This window comes from Anguilla rostrata, chromosome 12, assembly GCF_018555375.3.
Source record: "Anguilla rostrata isolate EN2019 chromosome 12, ASM1855537v3, whole genome shotgun sequence".
In the NCBI taxonomy this organism is placed as follows: Eukaryota; Metazoa; Chordata; class Actinopteri; order Anguilliformes; family Anguillidae; genus Anguilla; species Anguilla rostrata.
The window spans coordinates 7,257,528-7,274,917 of record NC_057944.1 but is presented as its reverse complement, the minus strand read 5'-3'; the positions used below and the strand labels follow the sequence as shown (position 1 = coordinate 7,274,917).

The 17,390-nt window shown below is 48.9% G+C and overlaps 1 protein-coding gene across 5 annotated transcripts in view; it reads right to left on the bottom strand.

Moving 5' to 3' along the window:
* The window catches only part of tpst1 (tyrosylprotein sulfotransferase 1), a 50,625-nt gene that overhangs the window by 16,643 nt on the left and 16,592 nt on the right, over positions 1-17,390 (bottom strand). For all 5 annotated transcript variants that reach the window (XR_010324739.1, XM_064303807.1, XM_064303808.1 and 2 more), the window contains exon 3: positions 3,244-3,442. Coding sequence is in view for 4 of the 5 variants with exons in the window: in XM_064303807.1 (XP_064159877.1) it covers positions 3,244-3,442 (199 nt within the window). In the remaining variant the exon portion in view is untranslated. The remainder of the gene's footprint in view (positions 1-3,243; positions 3,443-17,390) is intronic.

The window sequence follows — 17,390 nt, the reverse complement described above, 5'->3', positions numbered from 1 at the left end:
CAGGCACCGCGGTCGCTAACGCACGAGCACCGCGGCGGCGTCGCTAACGCACGCAGGCGCACGGCGGCGGCGTCGCTAACGCACGAGCCTCTCAGCGCTGGCTCAGCTCCACCGGTGAAAAGCAGGAAACTGAGAGAATAAAACGAGCGTGAGATTAAGAGGTCCCCTGCCTCTAGATCAGGGGGACTGTGGGAGCTCTTCCAGATCCTCACTGTGTTAACCACAAGGTGCCGGAAAAAGAGCCAAAAAAAAAAAACTGGAACTAATGAAAACTGTTGCCACGGCGATAAGGTAAAAGTTCACATGCAACGGTCTCCAATAAACATCTGTAGAAGACGTTACAAGCCCCCTTGCATTTCAGAAGGAAACTATTTGGATTCCACGAACACAAATGAGTCATATTAACATTATATCTATTCCACAAAAGGCGCGTTGAGACCTGATCTCATCTGAGAGGATAAGAAGTTACTGAATGTGTGTCTAAGAGCTGCGTGCAGCCTGGTCTAAGGTCAGTGTCTGGGTCTATGAACACACATTCTGCTATCTGAATACTATAGACCACAATGGTGTGGGCAGACTTCAGTCACAAGACACAAGGCATTATACTGAAACTGATTTTGAACACACACACAGAGCTGGACATGGATACTACTGTGCAGTGCTGGATGTGACTCATACTGTATAATGTAGGATGTGAATCAAACAATGCAGCGCTGGACCGCACTCACGTGTACACGCCTGTTTAAAATACGAAAGCCGGGCTCTCTGTAGCATGGTAAGGCCAGCTAGCCGTGTAAAAGGTACCGACACGTCGAGCGTATTAGCCTAGCGACAGCCGCTGGCAGCCGGGAGACTAGCGATGGCGCTACGCGCGCCGGCGTGCGCGTCGGACCGCCGCTGGTCTGGAGAGGCGTTTGCGCCTGCGGGGACCGTCTCTGTGCTCCCGCCCCGGAGGAAACACCGAACCGAGGCCTACTGTCTCGCGCGCTAACGCACACAGACGCACGGCGGCGTCGCTAAAGCACGCAGGCGCACGGCGGCGTCGCTAAAGCACGCAGGCACACGGCGGCGTCGCTAACGCACGCAGGCGCACGGCGACGGCGTCGCTAACGCACGCAGGCGCACGGCGGCGGCGTCGCTAACGCACGCAGGCGCACGGTGGCGGCGTCGCTAACGCACGCAGGCGCGCGGCGGCGGCGTCGCTAACGCACGCAGGCGCATGGCGGCGTCGCTAACGCACGCAGGCACGCGGCGGCGGCGTCGCTAACGCACGCAGGCACACGCCGGCGGCGTCGCTAACGCACGCAGGCACATGGCGGCGGCGTCGCTAACGCACGCAGGCACACGGCGGCGTCGCTAACGCACGCAGGCACGCGGCGGCGGCGTCGCTAACGCACGCAGGCGCACGGCGGCGGCGTCGCTAACGCACGAGCCTCTCAGCGCTGGCTCAGCTCCACCGGTGAAAAGCAGGAAACTGAGAGAATAAAACGAGCGTGAGATTAAGAGGTCCCCTGCCTCTAGATCAGGGGGACTGTGGGAGCTCTTCCAGATCCTCACTGTGTTAACCACAAGGTGCCGGAAAAAGAGCCAAAAAAAAAAAAAAAAACTGGAACTAATGAAAACTGTTGCCACGGTGATAAGGTAAAAGTTCACAAGCAACGGTCTCCAATAAACATCTGTAGAAGACGTTACAAGCCCCCTTGCATTTCAGAAGGAAACTATTTGGATTCCACGAACACAAATGAGTCATATTAACATTATATCTATTCCACAAAAGGCGCGTTGAGACCTGATCTCATCTGAGAGGATAAGAAGTTACTGAATGTGTGTCTAAGAGCTGCGTGCAGCCTGGTCTAAGGTCAGTGTCTGGGTCTATAAACACACATTCTGCTATCTGAATACTATAGACCACAATGGTGTGGGCAGACTTCAGTCACAAGACACAAGGCATTATACTGAAACTGATTTTGAACACACACACACACACACACACAGAGCTGGAGATAGATACTACAGTGCAGTGCTGGATGTGACTCATACTGCATAATGTAGGATGTGACTCAAACAATGCAGCGCTGGATGTGATTTGTTAAGTATAATTCAAAATGTGATTTGTAAAGTATAATGCAGGATTTGACTCGTACAGTATAATGCTGGATGTGACCTGTACAGTATAATACAGGATGTGACTCGTACAGTATATTACAGGATTTGACTCGTACAGTATAATACAGGATGTGACTCGTACAGTATAATGCTGGATGTGACCTGTACAGTATAATGCTGGATGTGACTCGTACAGTATAATGCTGGATGTGACCTGTACAGTATAATGCAGGATTTGACTCGTACAGTATAATACAGGATGTGACTCATACAGTATAATGCTGGATGTGACCTGTACAGTATAATGCAGGATGTGACCTGTACAGTATAATGCTGGATGTGACCTGTACAGTATAATGCAGGATGTGACCTGTACAGTATAATGCAGGATGTGACCTGTACAGTATAATGCAGGATGTGACTCGTACAGTCTAACGCTGGATGTGACCTGACAGTATAATACAGGATGTGACCTGACAGTATAATGCAGGATGTGACTCGTACAGTATAATGCAGGATGTGACTCGTACAGTATAATGCAGGATGTGACTTGTACAGTGCAGTGCTGGATGTGACTTGTACAATGCAGTGCTGGATGTGACCTGTACAGTATAATGCTGGATGTGACCTGTACAGTATAATGCAGGATGTGACTCGTACAGTATAATGCTGGATGTGACCTGACAGTATAATACAGGATGTGACTCGTACAGTATAATGATGGATGTGATTCATACAGTATAATACAGGATGTGACTCTACATATAATGCAGGATGTGACTCATCAGTTGCGGTACTCTACATCAACCTACATGGTGTGCCTGTACCATTGGGTGGCCTGTACAGTAGTTGAGGTGGGTTGCGATGGGGGTGGATGTGACCTGTACAGTATAATGCAGGATGTGACTCGTACAGTATAATGCTGGATGTGACCTGTACAGTATAATGCTGGATGTGACCTGTACAGTATAATGCAGGATGTGACTCGTACAGTATAATGCAGGATGTGACTCGTACAGTATAATGCAGGATGTGACCTGTACAGTATAATGCTGGATGTGACTCGTACAGTATAATACAGGATGTGACTCATACAGTATAATACAGGATGTGACTCATGCAGTGCGGCGCACTCACCCTCCTGGTGTTGTCCAGGACCCTGGGGTCGGGCCTCCCGTAGTTGGGGGGGTTGGCGTGGGGGTCGTAGCCCAGGCGGGCCAGCATGGGCGCGATGACGGCCATGTCCCGCAGCACGTCGCCCGGGATCTTCCCCACCCACTTGGACAGGGCCTCCACATTCACCGGCTTGATCACCTGGTCAGTGGAGCGCTCCACCCTGCAATACATACAACACACCGGTCTCTACCACATCACTACCACATCACCACACACCGGCCTCTACCATATCACCACACACCAGTCTCTACCACATCACCACACACCGGTCTCTACCACATCACCACACACCGGCCTCTACCACATCACCACACACCGGTCTCTACCACATCACCACACACCGACCTCTACCACATCACCACACACCGGTCTCTACCACATCACCACACACCGGTCTCTACCACATCACCACACACCAGTCTCTACCACATCACCACACACCGGTCTCTACCACATCACCACACACCACGGTCTCTACCACATCACCACACACCGGTCTCTACATACCATCACCACACCACACCAGTCTCTACCACATCACCACAAACCGGTCTCTACCACATCACCACACACCGGTCTCTACCATATCACCACACACCAGTCTCTACCACATCACCACACACCGGTCTCTACCACATCACCACACACTGGTCTCTACCACATCACCACATACTGATCTCTACCACACCACCACACACCGGTCTCTACCACATCATCGCACACCGACCTCTACCACATCACCACACACGGGTCTCTACCACATCACCACACACCGGTCTCTACCACATCACCACACACACCGGTCTCTACCACATCACCACACACTGGTCTCTACATACCATCACCACACACCGGCCTCTACCACATCACCACACACTGGTCTCTACCACATCACCACACACCAGCCTCTACCACATCACCACACACTGGTCTCTACCACATCACCACACACCGACCTCTACCACATCACCACACACTGATCTCTACCACATCACCACACACTGGTCTCTACATACCATCACCACACACCGGTCTCTACCACATCACACACACCGGTCTCTACCACATCACCACACACCGGTCTCTACCACCTCACCACACACCGGTCTCTACCACATCACCACACACCGGCCTCTACCACACAACCATCACCACACACCGGCCTCCACCACATCACCACACACCACGGTCTCTACCACACCAGCACACACCGCTCTCTACCACATCACCACACACTGGCCTCTACCACGGCGAAGTAGCTTCCGGTCATGTGATTTTTTACTATGGAGTTCCAGAGGGTTATTCCATTTGATGGATGTTGAGAGGGGAATGTGGGAGGGGTCAACACTATTGGGGTCTTAGGGAAAATTTCCACAGGCTGAGTCGGGGGTGCTGGAGGCTCCTCTTCTAAATGAGTCACCTAGTTTACCTGCCAGCGAATCTGTATTTGATTTAATGATGATCCTATCAGCACCTGCACAGGAAGCTTCTACCTGTCAGTAATTGCAGGCTTGGCTTCTTCTGGAACGTTCTCAAATGCTAAAAGGTCACCACCAAACATATGTTCTTCACCTCAAATCCTCACCTAACCCCTGCTCTGTTCCCCTGCAGCTCCAACACCCCTCCATGCATACCTGGGTCAAATACGTATTTGTTTTGGATTCAAATACTTTTCTACGCTTTACTGATCTTGTTTGGTGTATTGGAACCAATGAAATGCTCTCAAAAAGTGCAAGCCCCGCCTTCTGATCATAATGGCAGGCTCAATTACACCAGGCAAGATCAATAGAGCACAGGAAAAGTATTTGAATACAAAACAAATATGTATTTGACCCAGGTCTGCCCCCCAGTACATGAATCTATAAGCCTAAAATACGCAGCTTGCGATTTAAAATTTGGAACACTGGAACAATATTTAAAATGAACCAAGCATGTCAATTATTTATCTGAGAAATAAAATATTTACGATCAGAGGAGAAAGTTTAGGGTTGCCGGCTGGTCATCTCTGGAAAATAAGGATGACGTCACAGGTAGCCCTGCAGGTCACCCAAGGCCTGTGCCAGATTTAACACAAGCAGGCTTTTCACAGCCTGGAACCGCTGTAAAAGACTGCATGCGATTGGCTGCTTGAGACGCCATCTGTGATTGGCTGCATAAAAAAACAATGGGCCTCATTCTCGAAACTTCTCAAATTCTTCTTACTTTTGTTCTTAATAAAAGTTCTCACGATAGATTTTGTGCTTATCTCAGGTGTATCAAAGGATGAATGGCGATTGATGGTAAATGGAATGCACGTGCTTGTTCACGTCTATTAACATAAGGACACGCCCAAGCAACCCCATCAAAAGCGCTTAAATTTTTCATTTTAATTTATTTTATTAAATTTTTATTTTAATTAAATTTTTTTTTGTGCAAACATCAGCAAGCTGTCACTCTCCACAAACACATCTGTGCGGTCTGAAACACAAGTTATCCAAGTAAGGACCAAATACGCCATTGTTAAGAATCGGGTTTGGCTGTGTGCTAGTCAGTTTTTATATATCATTATCTCATCAAGAATCACTTTTTTTGGAAAAATGAATACTAAACTAAAATGAGCAAAATCGAACTCAACGGAAATCAAGACGAAAATAAAATAATAAAAAATAGAGAGAAAATCTCAGGTCATTCAGATAGGTTAGTTAATGTAGTTAAAATCAATAGCCTATTTAATATTAATATCATAATATTAATATAATAATTGTATCGAAAAACATTCGGTTGTTAATACGAGGTCTGTAAATACTTAAATTGACTTTGCATGAATAATAAAAGCATTCTAAATAGAAACATCTTCTGCATATGCCTTTACGGATGTTCCCAAACACACACAGATTTTGACTGTAACAAAGACCAAATTCAGATAAAACTAATGACGAATGGCAAAATGTTAGTGGAAATAAAGAGCACCCACACACACACACACACACGCACAAACACACAGCACACACAAGAGCATACAAATACACACACACATACACACACACACACACACACGTTTCTCCAAAGCACACGAGTGACAGAAGGTAATTTTCCCCTTTGTGTGAGAGGCACTCCAGCACATCTGTAAGAGGACATAAACAGCGAGGAAATGGGAGCACTGTGAGAATGCTCAGTGACTCACACTGGCCTCACAGAGAGGACTGTGAGAATGAGCAGTCCTCACAGATCCTACCCTTTAGAACAGACCAGTCCTCACAGATCCTACCCTTTAGAACAGACCAGCCCTCACAGATCCTACCCTTTAGAACAGACCAGTCCTCACAGATCCTACCCTTTAGAACAGAGCAGCCCTCACAGATCCTACCCTTTAGAACAGACCAGCCCTCACAGATCCTACCCTTTAGAACAGAGCAGTCCCTGTAAATGAGGGCTCTCAAACTCCAGTCCTGGAGGGCCACAGTGACTGCTGGTTTTTAGGGCCTCCTTTCAATCAAAGCAAACTGTGCAGACTCCTTAGCCAATCAATGACATACATGAAGCACTTAAGTGCAGGGACGCATCAGAAGACCAGCAGACACAACGGCCCTCCAGGACCGGACTTTGAGATCCCTGCCGTAAATCCTAACCTAAAGAACAGACCAGCCTGGGTGTGAGCACTGCCGTCCAATCACCGCGCGCCATGCCAATGCCCCCTCATGAATAATTAAGCGGCGGACAGGCCGATGGGAAGCGGCATAAAGTGGCTCGCTCAAGGGGTGTGGTATCCTGTATCCGGCGTCAGACAGGACCCATAATGCCACAGAGCGCGTTCCGGACTGGGCCAGAGGGTCACAATGTCTGCCCCATCAATCACGCTTACTGTAGCTAGCAGGCACGCGCCGACCGCTAACCGGCAGCATATTTAAGAACTGACCGGCATCCTGTAGGGGGCGACAAAGGGCAGGGGCTGTCAGCCGGGGCAACCTTTAACCCTTGGAAGAGCAGGTTTGTCGGATTATCTTTTCAAAATGATCAGCCAGTTTTATAGAACTCGGTTGCCTTCGGTTGCCAGTAGTGACCATTGCACCAGCGCTGGAATGTTCAGTCAACAACATTCTAATGGCATGTTCGTGATCTCACACCTTAATGGACTAAATGACACAGAGGCAGTTTCCACGGCGACCATCACTGCCATTAGAGCCCTCTCCTTCATATTCAGCCATAAGAAATATGTCCAGGTACACAAACGCAGACCATTTGCAAATGAATACGTAAATACAGAATGTACTCGTGCATAAATGAATACACGGAGGAAAACATGCAGATATAGAAGCATATAAATGCAGAAATGCGTAAAGGCGTCCAAGCACACGTACGGAATGTGCGCAGGTGTACACACGGAGAACATGTGCAAGCGTTGACTGGGTTTGGAGCCGTGGGCCAGGGCCCGCCTCCCAGATAAAAGAGAGTGATGTGAGTGGGGGGGGGGGGGGAGAAAGAGAACAGACAAGCGCTCTGCCTTTCTCCGAACGACTCCGGGGGGAACGCGGGCAGTTAGAGACAGTTTGGAGAGGGGGGCGGGGTCTGGGCCGGGCCGGGCCAGGCCCCGGGGGGAGACACTTAAAGCAGTGATAGAGGCACTGTGATGGGTTCCTCCCCCCCCCCGCAGGACCGGCTGTGTATCGCGGCGGATATGAATACTGCATGCGTTTAATGCCCCTCTGTCGCTCGGGCGTCCGTCTGCAAGCACCCTAACCCTCCTCACGCGGCCGCACGGCCCCGCCCCACCCCCCCCCCGCCGTGAGAGCACCTTAATGGGCTCAGCCTGCCGCTCAATTATTCATGCTCTTCCTGGGCCGGCGAGGGAGGGGCCGCGTGGAAACAGATAAGAGCCCGTGGGGTGGTGGGGGGGTGGTGGAGGGGGGACCTATCTGATGGTGCTGTAAGTGGTGTTAATGGACAGGTGGCCACCGGGGACCAGGTCGGGGAGGTGGTTTGGGGGGACGGGGTGGGTTGGGGCGGGGGGGGGTGGGGGGGTGCACCTGTTGTCCTGGCGTCTCTAAGTGCCGCCCCCCACAGTCAGGTGTCCTGGGACGGGCCCTCTAATGCAGGCTTAGAGCCCTGCCTCTTTCCCAGAACCGCCGTCTCTCGCCGGCCCCGCCCGGAAAACCCAGGAGCCGCCGCAAACAGGCGCCCGGGCTCCGCCCCGGAGGACTCTGGGTAATCGGCTGGAGCGCCGGAAGCCAGGCTGAAGCACGCCTGAACGGGGGGTGAAATTATCACCGGCGTGCCACCAAACCAAACCCTGGCGTCCCACCGGACCGGACAGGGAGGGGCCTTCTGTCCCTAGTCATCTCAAACGCACCCCCCCCCTCCTCCATTAGCCACCCCTCAGTGAGAAATCCAACCCCCCCCCCCGGGTTTAATCTCACCAGCAGATTAAAAGCCTTAATCCAGTCCAAACCATCTTGAGCTTTACTGCATTCTGCCATAGTCTGCGGTTTGCGAGCTCTACAGCAGTACTGCGGCCCCAGAGCCCGGTCTGAACTCTGACCCAGGAAGCAGACACATCAGCCTTTCATACGTTAAGCCTGCACTCTGTAGCCTGTCGGAATTTACTATGGATTTACTAGGTTTGGAGCAAAGCTCAGCGGGCTTACGTCCATATTCGCACAGTTACGGTTATATAAATATCAGAAATATTTTCCACCCTAAACGGTCCAAGGGGAGGACTTGGCCATTCTGTAAATCTCCTTTAAAACGGTGCAAACAGCCAGCCCCCCCCCCCCCTTCACACCGAGCGTTTCCATGGCAGCGCCCAGCAGACAGATCTTCGCATTGTCTCGGGTTCGGATAAGATCTGTATTCATTAAGGTGCATTAGAAACCCCTGCGCTGCAGAGCGACGAGTGCAGCCCGGGGTCTGCGTGGGACACCGAGGGCAGGGGGCTGGGGAGGGGTAGAGCTCACAGGGGCGGGGCCTAGAGAAGGGAGGAGCTTTATTTATCGGATCACGTATTATAGCAGGTCACCATGAACCTGAAGCACGCTTCTGCAGTCTAAGAGAATCACTTAAAATGAACAATGTGCTCCAGAAGGGACACACACACACGTTGCTAGGGCGCATGTGTGTGTGTGTGTGCGTGTGGGTGTGTGCATGTGCATTTTTCACGGTACATCAGTGAGAGCATGAATAGCTTCAGTACCACTCCAGTGTTCAGTCAACTCCTTAAGGCTCAGCAGAAGTAAACACAGTCTTCACTGAACACTGGAGAGGTACTGAGACCAGACACACACTTGTGTGTGTATGTGTGCATGCAAGCATGTATATGTGTGTGTGTGTTAGGGCTGTCAAAAAATATTTGAGGTTTGAAAACTATTCGAAAATCTTACTTTTTTTTAAAGTTCCAACCTAAATTTGAGCATTCGAATATTAGTTTTGGATCCCGCGTATTGAAATTAACATGCAGGCTTTAATTTCATGCGGCGAATCATGTTCATGCACGCAAAGTTCATTTCCTATGCTAACGTTACTTTCTCTGTCAACAAAAAACGGATTTCCTATGAACAATCATTTCCCGATGATTAATAAATGCCGATGTGTGGCAAATTACATCCACGTGAAAGTGCTTTATTCATTAGCGCATTAGGCTATAGAAACTGCAGGGGGCTCATTTATAAAATTAACTTCCGTGCATACGTCAAGTGAAGACCTGACGTAGAACGACGACCGTTTCCACGGTCAAATCGAGTCATGTTGAACTTTTTTAAATCACTACTTTGGCGTGATTTTCTACGCACGCGCCACACAGTTGATCTAAAATACGTTTTGTAAATGAGGCCCCAGATCTACTAACCTAGTATTAAAGTTCACCGATGTCCTCTATTCTACTGCCCGCTCGTGGAAAATAACGCGTAGGCCAGTTTAGAGGGAGCGTCACGTGCATATTGCGCCCGACAACAAGCGGATTATTTTTGTGAATTATAGGCAAATGATATTCGAATATATTCGAACTCTAACTAATTACAAAAGCTAATATTCGAACTCAATTTCATGGCACTTTTGACAGCCTTAGTGTGTGTGTATATATATGTGTGTGTGTGTTTATGTGTGTGTGTGTGTGTTATATAAACGCATATACGGGCATGTGCGTGTATGTGTGTGTGTGTCTGTCTGTGTGTGTGCGTGTGTGTTTGCGCGCGTGTGCATGTGTGTGTACATATATGTGCGTGTGTATGTGTTATATAAACGCGTATACGCTCATGTGTGCGTGTGTTTGTGCGTGTGATGCTGTGTGTGTGTGTTTGTGCGTGTGTGTGTGTGAGTGTGTGTGTGTGTGTGTGTGAGCGTGTGGGTGTGCGTGTGAGTGTGTGTGTGTGTGTGTGTTTGTTATATAAACGCGTACACACTCATGTGTGATGCTGTGTGTGTGTGTTTGTGCGTGTGTGTGCGTGTGTGTGTGTGTGTGTGTATGTGTGTGTGTGTGTGTGTGTTATATAAACGCGTATACGCTCGTGTGTGATGCTGTGTGTGTGTGTTTGTGCATGTGCGTGTGCGTGTGCGTGTGTGGGTGTGTATGTGTGTGTGTGTGTGTGTTATATAAACGCGTATACGCTCGTGTGTGATGCTGTGTGTGTGTGTTTGTGCGTGTGTGTGCGTGTGTGTGTGTGGGTGTGTATGTGTGCGCGTGTGTGCGTGTGTGTTATATAAACGCGTATACGCACATGTGTGATGCTGTGTGTGTGTGTTTGTGTGTGTGTGTGTGTGCGTGTCTGTGCATGTGTATGCGTGTGTGTGTGCGATGCTGTGTGTGTTTGTGCGCGTGTGTGTGTGTGTGTGTGTGTGTGAGCGTGTGTGTGTGTGTGTGAGTGTGTGGGTGTGTGTGTGTGTGTGTGCGATGCTGTGTGTGCGATGCTGTGTGTGTTTGTGCGCGTGTGTGTGTGTGAGTGTGTGGGTGTGTGTGTGTGTGTGTGTGTGTGTGTGTTTGTGTGTGTGTATGTGTGTTTGTGCGTGTGTTATATAAACGCTCATGTGTGATGCTGTGTGGGAGGCTCATTAGCTTGTCCAGCTGGGCGCTGTGACAGAGCCAGTCAATACGAAGCCGCCAAAACCCGCCGCCGCGGGGGGACCGGAGCAATCTATCCTTCCCAGCGGCCTCGGCTCCGCCACGCCAGGGAAACGGGAAACCCGTCGTCAGTTAATGAAGAGCCGCGCAGAGCGCCTCCCACAGGCAGTATAGTGTTACTGCCACGTCCTCCCAGGGGGACCAGCACATCGACCCGCCCGCCTCCACAGCACAGCCAATCACTTACGCAGAATCAAATAAATAACTGCCAATAGTGATCAACTGATAAGCAAACAAGCAACGAACTATATCATGAAATAAATAAGGAATGAGATAACGATCGGTTCATTATTTTGAGTCCCATTTTTTCCACGGCATTGTTATTTCCAAAGGACACTGGGCACGTTGGCTCATTTATTTATTTCTTCACGTATTCGTTTCCAGGTGTATTTATTTCCAGCCCATTTCACTTACATGCCCCAGATTTCTTCCACGTGCACCTCCTCATCTTGAACAAATCTGCTCACGGAACCCATGCATTCCGCCATGTTGGGCTGTCTGTTATTTGGAATTTTTTTGAAAAACAAACTTGTTCGTCTTTCTCCTACAATGTTTGCTCCTATTCTCAGCAGATTCTGTAAGAATCTAGCAGCTTTTGCCTTAACAGAGAATAAAATTGACAGAAGATGACATCGGGTGCTGAAATTGGGCATCGCAGTATACCACAGAACTTCAGTTAGCAGATCTGGTGTTTCAGTGCTTATGTAAAGGAAGCTCTGACTCTCGTTGAAGGCTGGCTGTAGTTGGAGGCTGGCGTCTACTGTTTTTACTCATTTGCGCAGGTAGGCTACGCTTCAGTCTAACACAAGGCTACTGAGATCAACATTCCATCGAGGACCATATTGAAAACAAGAGTTTAACGTGTTCTCCTCCGGGCTGTATAACGAGTACATACTTCAACCCAAAAATAAAATGAATCAACCAATCATTCTACCAGTATACAGTGTTTAGGCTTTCACAGTCATGTACAACAGTCTTAGTGGGATGATCAAAACAATAAGATCAGAACAGAATGTGTTTTTAAAGTAGCCAACAGGTAGCCTGTTTATCTCTGTTAGTATCATTTTTAAGCAGCACTGACGTGTGGATCATGTCCGGTGTCGTTCGAGCTGCAGAATATTTACAATCCTTCTTTCTCCCCTTCCGTTCACCAGCTCTGGGCCGGTTTCAAAGTACTCCCTGCTGCTCCACCATAATTTCACAAATAAGATGTCATTTGAGAGCATCTCATATGAATTTTACATCACATTGTCTGCCGTTGCCACGATGGCAAGGTCTTTAAGAGAAGTAGTGGCCACTTTAACCGTGCTCCAATGGGACACCAACAAACTTCTTCCTGGTTATCATCACCAGAGTGATCCTGTTACTGGAGACCGTTGTTCATTAGCTCTTTAGCTTTATATATATATATATATATATAATATATATATATATATATATATATATATATAATATATATTGTTCTCTGGTATTAAGAGAAGCCCCCTCTTGTAAGATGCTTAATGTCTAATTGCGCACGTATAAATAATATTTTCATCTGCCGAAACCAGTAGCATTTCTTAAAAAGAGGGGCACGTTTCGCAGATTAGAGACGGCCTCAATTTGAAGCGGAGCTGTAATTAAGACAGATCTGGTAAGACGTGTGGTGCAGTTCGTAGACTGACTCTCAAGCCGTACAGAAACCCCCCGCCCCCCCCCCTCCCTCCGCACAAGTGGGGGCTTCAATTCCAGCCACGGCACCCTCTGAACTGAGATCCTGAGATCCTTTCTCCATCTGTTCCTGTCCACTTTCTCGCGGTCTGAACAAAGCAAAAAATAAATAAAAAGCAAAAAAAAATTTTTTTTTAAATGAGCGGAAGCAGACAGACCACTTTGTTTTTTGTTTTTTTTTGTTTTTTTAAAGCCGCACATTCAGAGCTTCGAAGAATCAAATGAAGTTACCGTCTAACCTAACAAAAACCTTCGGAGAAAACTTTTAAAAACAGGCACTCAAATTAAAAGGTACGATACACTGTTTGAGAGTGCATTCAAACCAATCCTACAATGTGCAGAACAACGGGCATATGCCTCCACTATGACAGCTAGCAACGTTTGGTCGCTATTTTGTCAAAACTGTAAAGTTCTACCTTCAGAGTAATGATAGCAAGGTACCATTACCACCACAGGTGAACAACTACCTAGAAGAAATTCTAGCCTCTTGCCTCACCTCTCTGTATAATATAAATGATAACATTATGTTCATTTTTATTTTAATTTCATTCGTTTTAGAGGGGGGTGGCACAATGGTGCAGTGGGTAGCACTGTCACCTCACAGCAAGGCCTTGGGTTAGAATCCAGCCTGGGATTTTCTGTGTGGAGTTGGCATGTTCGTTCTCCCACAGTCCAGAGACATGCAGGTTCATTGAAGACTCTAAATTGTCCATAGGTATGAGTGTGGAATGACTGGTGAGTGAATGGTGTGTGTGTGCCCTGCGATAGATTGGCGGCCTGTCCAGGGTGTATTCCTGCCTCTTGCTCGGTGCATGCTGGGATAGGCTCCAGCACCCGCGGGCGACCCAATTACATCAGTTTATGTGACGCATCTAAACATAAAGCAAACATGTTCACAAAAATGTCAATTTCTCAAGCACATTCTTCATTGTTTACATTCCAGTTTTAGCCCACTGACCTGACGCTCAACATTTGGGAAAACAGAACGGTTTCCCAGAAGACAGGAAATATCAACCAAAAACTCAACTTGACCCACGAGTAACTAAAATACTGCGACTCCTTACGACCGCTCTGTCCCGCTGAAGCTGTTAGTCTGACTCCACCGTTTCCATGGTACCTGCCCCTCCAGGTAAGTCAGAGATGGGTTCTAACTTTCCAGGAAATGGGACGGGTTCACCGGATTATAAAAGGACCCAAACGTGCGAAAAACACACACTGTTCAGAGGCCCCCCCCTTCGAGATGTCCCAGCCGCATCATTGGCTAACGCTGCAGGGGCCGCCACCGAGCCAGCCAATGAGAGAGCAGAGGGTGTATCTGGGAGCGGGTTTGTGAGCAGAGGGTTAATGCCAAACAGCATTTCGTACGCACGGTACAGAGCCTCGTGAAGAGGACCCCTGAAGCTGCAGCTGGAATGTCCCTCTCTCTGAGGGGGCAAGGAGCCCCCGGACTTCCTGCGCTGCTGCTCATCTGCGGAGTCCATTGCGTAACCGCCCCGCAAGAGTCTACCCTGCAGCCCGGGAAACGAGGTCAGAGGTCACAGACATGTCCTCCCGAGAGGGAGCGACCAGGAGGAGGAGGAGGAGGAAGGAGAAATGTGGAGCTGGTGAGGGGAGCGAAAGATGAAAGAGAAGGAGAAGGGGGGCAGGGGGGTGCTGTCTGAAGCATCGACCGTGTTTCTTTCAGCTAAAAAAACAGGCTCCAGGCCCGACCGAGAAGAGGAGCTTGTGACTGAGCGGCCCGCTGGGTTTCAAAGACCGTGTACTGAAGCAGAGCGACACTCGAACACCGAGTGATCCGGAGAGAGAAACACAACTGCAAAAACAGGCCAGGTACACACACACACGTACACACGCACAAACACACACACGCTGACAAAGGTACACACACACAGAGACACACACGCACACACGCACACACGCACAAACACACACACGCACAGGCACCACACGCACAAAAAAAACTCTGCCAGAAAAACCTGTCAGAGGGAAATGTGGCTGTCTGCTTGGAATCTGTCTTGCTCTTTATAATGTACGTGTGTGAGCGAGTGTGTGTGTGTGTGTGTGTGTGTACGTGTGCGTCTGTGTGTGTGTGTGTGTGTGTGTGTGTGTGTATGTGTGCGTCTGTGTGTGTGTGTGTGTGTGTGCGTGTGTGTGTGTGTGTGTGCGCGTGTGCGTTTCTCTTTGAAAGAGCCCCAGTCTGGTTGGTGCAGGCCTGTCTCTACATGTTGGCCGTGCAGGAATTTAGTGATGCCTCACTGAGCAAGTCCAGCAAGCTCAGCACACAGTAGAACTAAACACTGTAAGCTCAGCACACTGTAGCACTAAACACTGTGAGCTCAGCACACTGTAGCACTAAACACTGTGAGCTCAGCACACTGTAGCACTAAACACTGTGAGCTCAGCACACTGTAGCACTAAACACTGTGAGCTCATAGCACTGTAGCACTAAACACTGTGAGCTCAGCGCACTGTAGCACTAAACACTGTGAGCTCAGCACACTGTAGCACTAAACACTGTGAGCTCAGCACACTGAGCTCATAGCACTGTAGCAAAACACTGTGAGCTCAGCACACAGTAGCACTAAACACTGTGAGCTCAGCGCACTGTAGCACTAAACACTGTGAGCTCAGCACACTGTAGCACTAAACACTGTGAGCTCAGCACACTGAGCTCATAGCACTGTAGCAAAAACACTGTGAGCTCAGCACACTGTAGCACTAAACACTGTGAGCTCAGCACACTGTAGCACTAAACACTGTGAGCTCAGCACACTGTAGTACTAAACACTGTGAGCTCAGCGCACTGTGAGCTCAGCACACTGTAGCACTAAACACTGTGAGCTCAGCACACTGTAGCACTAAACACTGTGAGCTCATAGCACTGTAGCACTAAACACTGTGAGCTCAGCGCACTGTAGCACTAAACACTGTGAGCTCAGCACACTGAGCTCATAGCACTGTAGCAAAAACACTGTGAGCTCAGCACACAGTAGCACTAAACACTGTGAGCTCAGCACACTGTAGCACTAAACACTGTGAGCTCAGCACACTGTAGCACTAAACACTGTGAGCTCAGCACACTGAGCTCATAGCACTGTAGCAAAAACACTGTGAGCTCAGCACACAGTAGCACTAAACACTGTGAGCTCAGCACACTGTAGCACTAAACACTGTGAGCTCAGCACACTGTAGCACTAAACACTGTGAGCTCATAGCACTGTAGCACTAAACACTGTGAGCTCAGCGCACAGTAGCACTAAACACTGTGAGCTCAGCGCACTAGCACTAAACACTGTGAGCTCAGCACACTGAGCTCATAGCACTGTAGCAAAAACACTGTGAGCTCAGCACACAGTAGCACTAAACACTGTGAGCTCAGCACACTGTAGCACTAAACACTGTGAGCTCAGCACACTGTAGCACTAAACACTGTGAGCTCATAGCACTGTAGCACTAAACACTGTGAGCTCAGCACACTGTAGCACTAAACACTGTGAGCTCATAGCACTGTAGCACTAAACACTGTGAGCTCAGCACACTGTAGCACTAAACACTGTGAGCTCAGCGCACTGTAGCACTAAACACTGTGAGCTCAGCACACTGTAGCACTAAACACTGTGAGCTCAGCACACTGTAGCACTAAACACTGTGAGCTCAGCACACTGTAGCACTAAACACTGTGAGCTCAGCACACTGTAGCACTAAACACTGTGAGCTCAGCACACTGTAGCACTAAACACTGTGAGCTCAGCACACTGTAGAACTAAACACTGTGAGCTCAGCGCACTGTAGCACTAAACACTGTGAGCTCAGCACACTGTAGCACTAAACACTGTGAGCTCAGCGCACTGTAGCACTAAACACTGTGAGCTCAGCGCACTGTAGCACTAAACACTGTGAGCTCAGCACACTGTGAGCTCAGCACACTGTAGCACTAAACACTGTGAGCTCAGCACACTGTAGCACTAAACACTGTGAGCTCAGCACACAGTAGCACTAAACACTGAGCTCAGCGCACTGTAGCACTAAACACTGTGAGCTCAGCGCACTGTAGCACTAAACACTGTGAGCTCAGAACACTGTAGCACTAAACACTGTGAGCTCAGCACACTGTAGCACTAAACACTGTGAGCTCAGCACACTGTAGCACTAAACACTGTGAGCTCAGCACACTGTAGCACTAAACACTGTGAGCTCAGCACACTGTAGAACTAAACACTGTGAGCTCAGCGCACTGTAGCACTAAACACTGTGAGCTCAGCACACTGTAGCACTAAACACTGTGAGCTCAGCACACTGTAGCACTAAACAC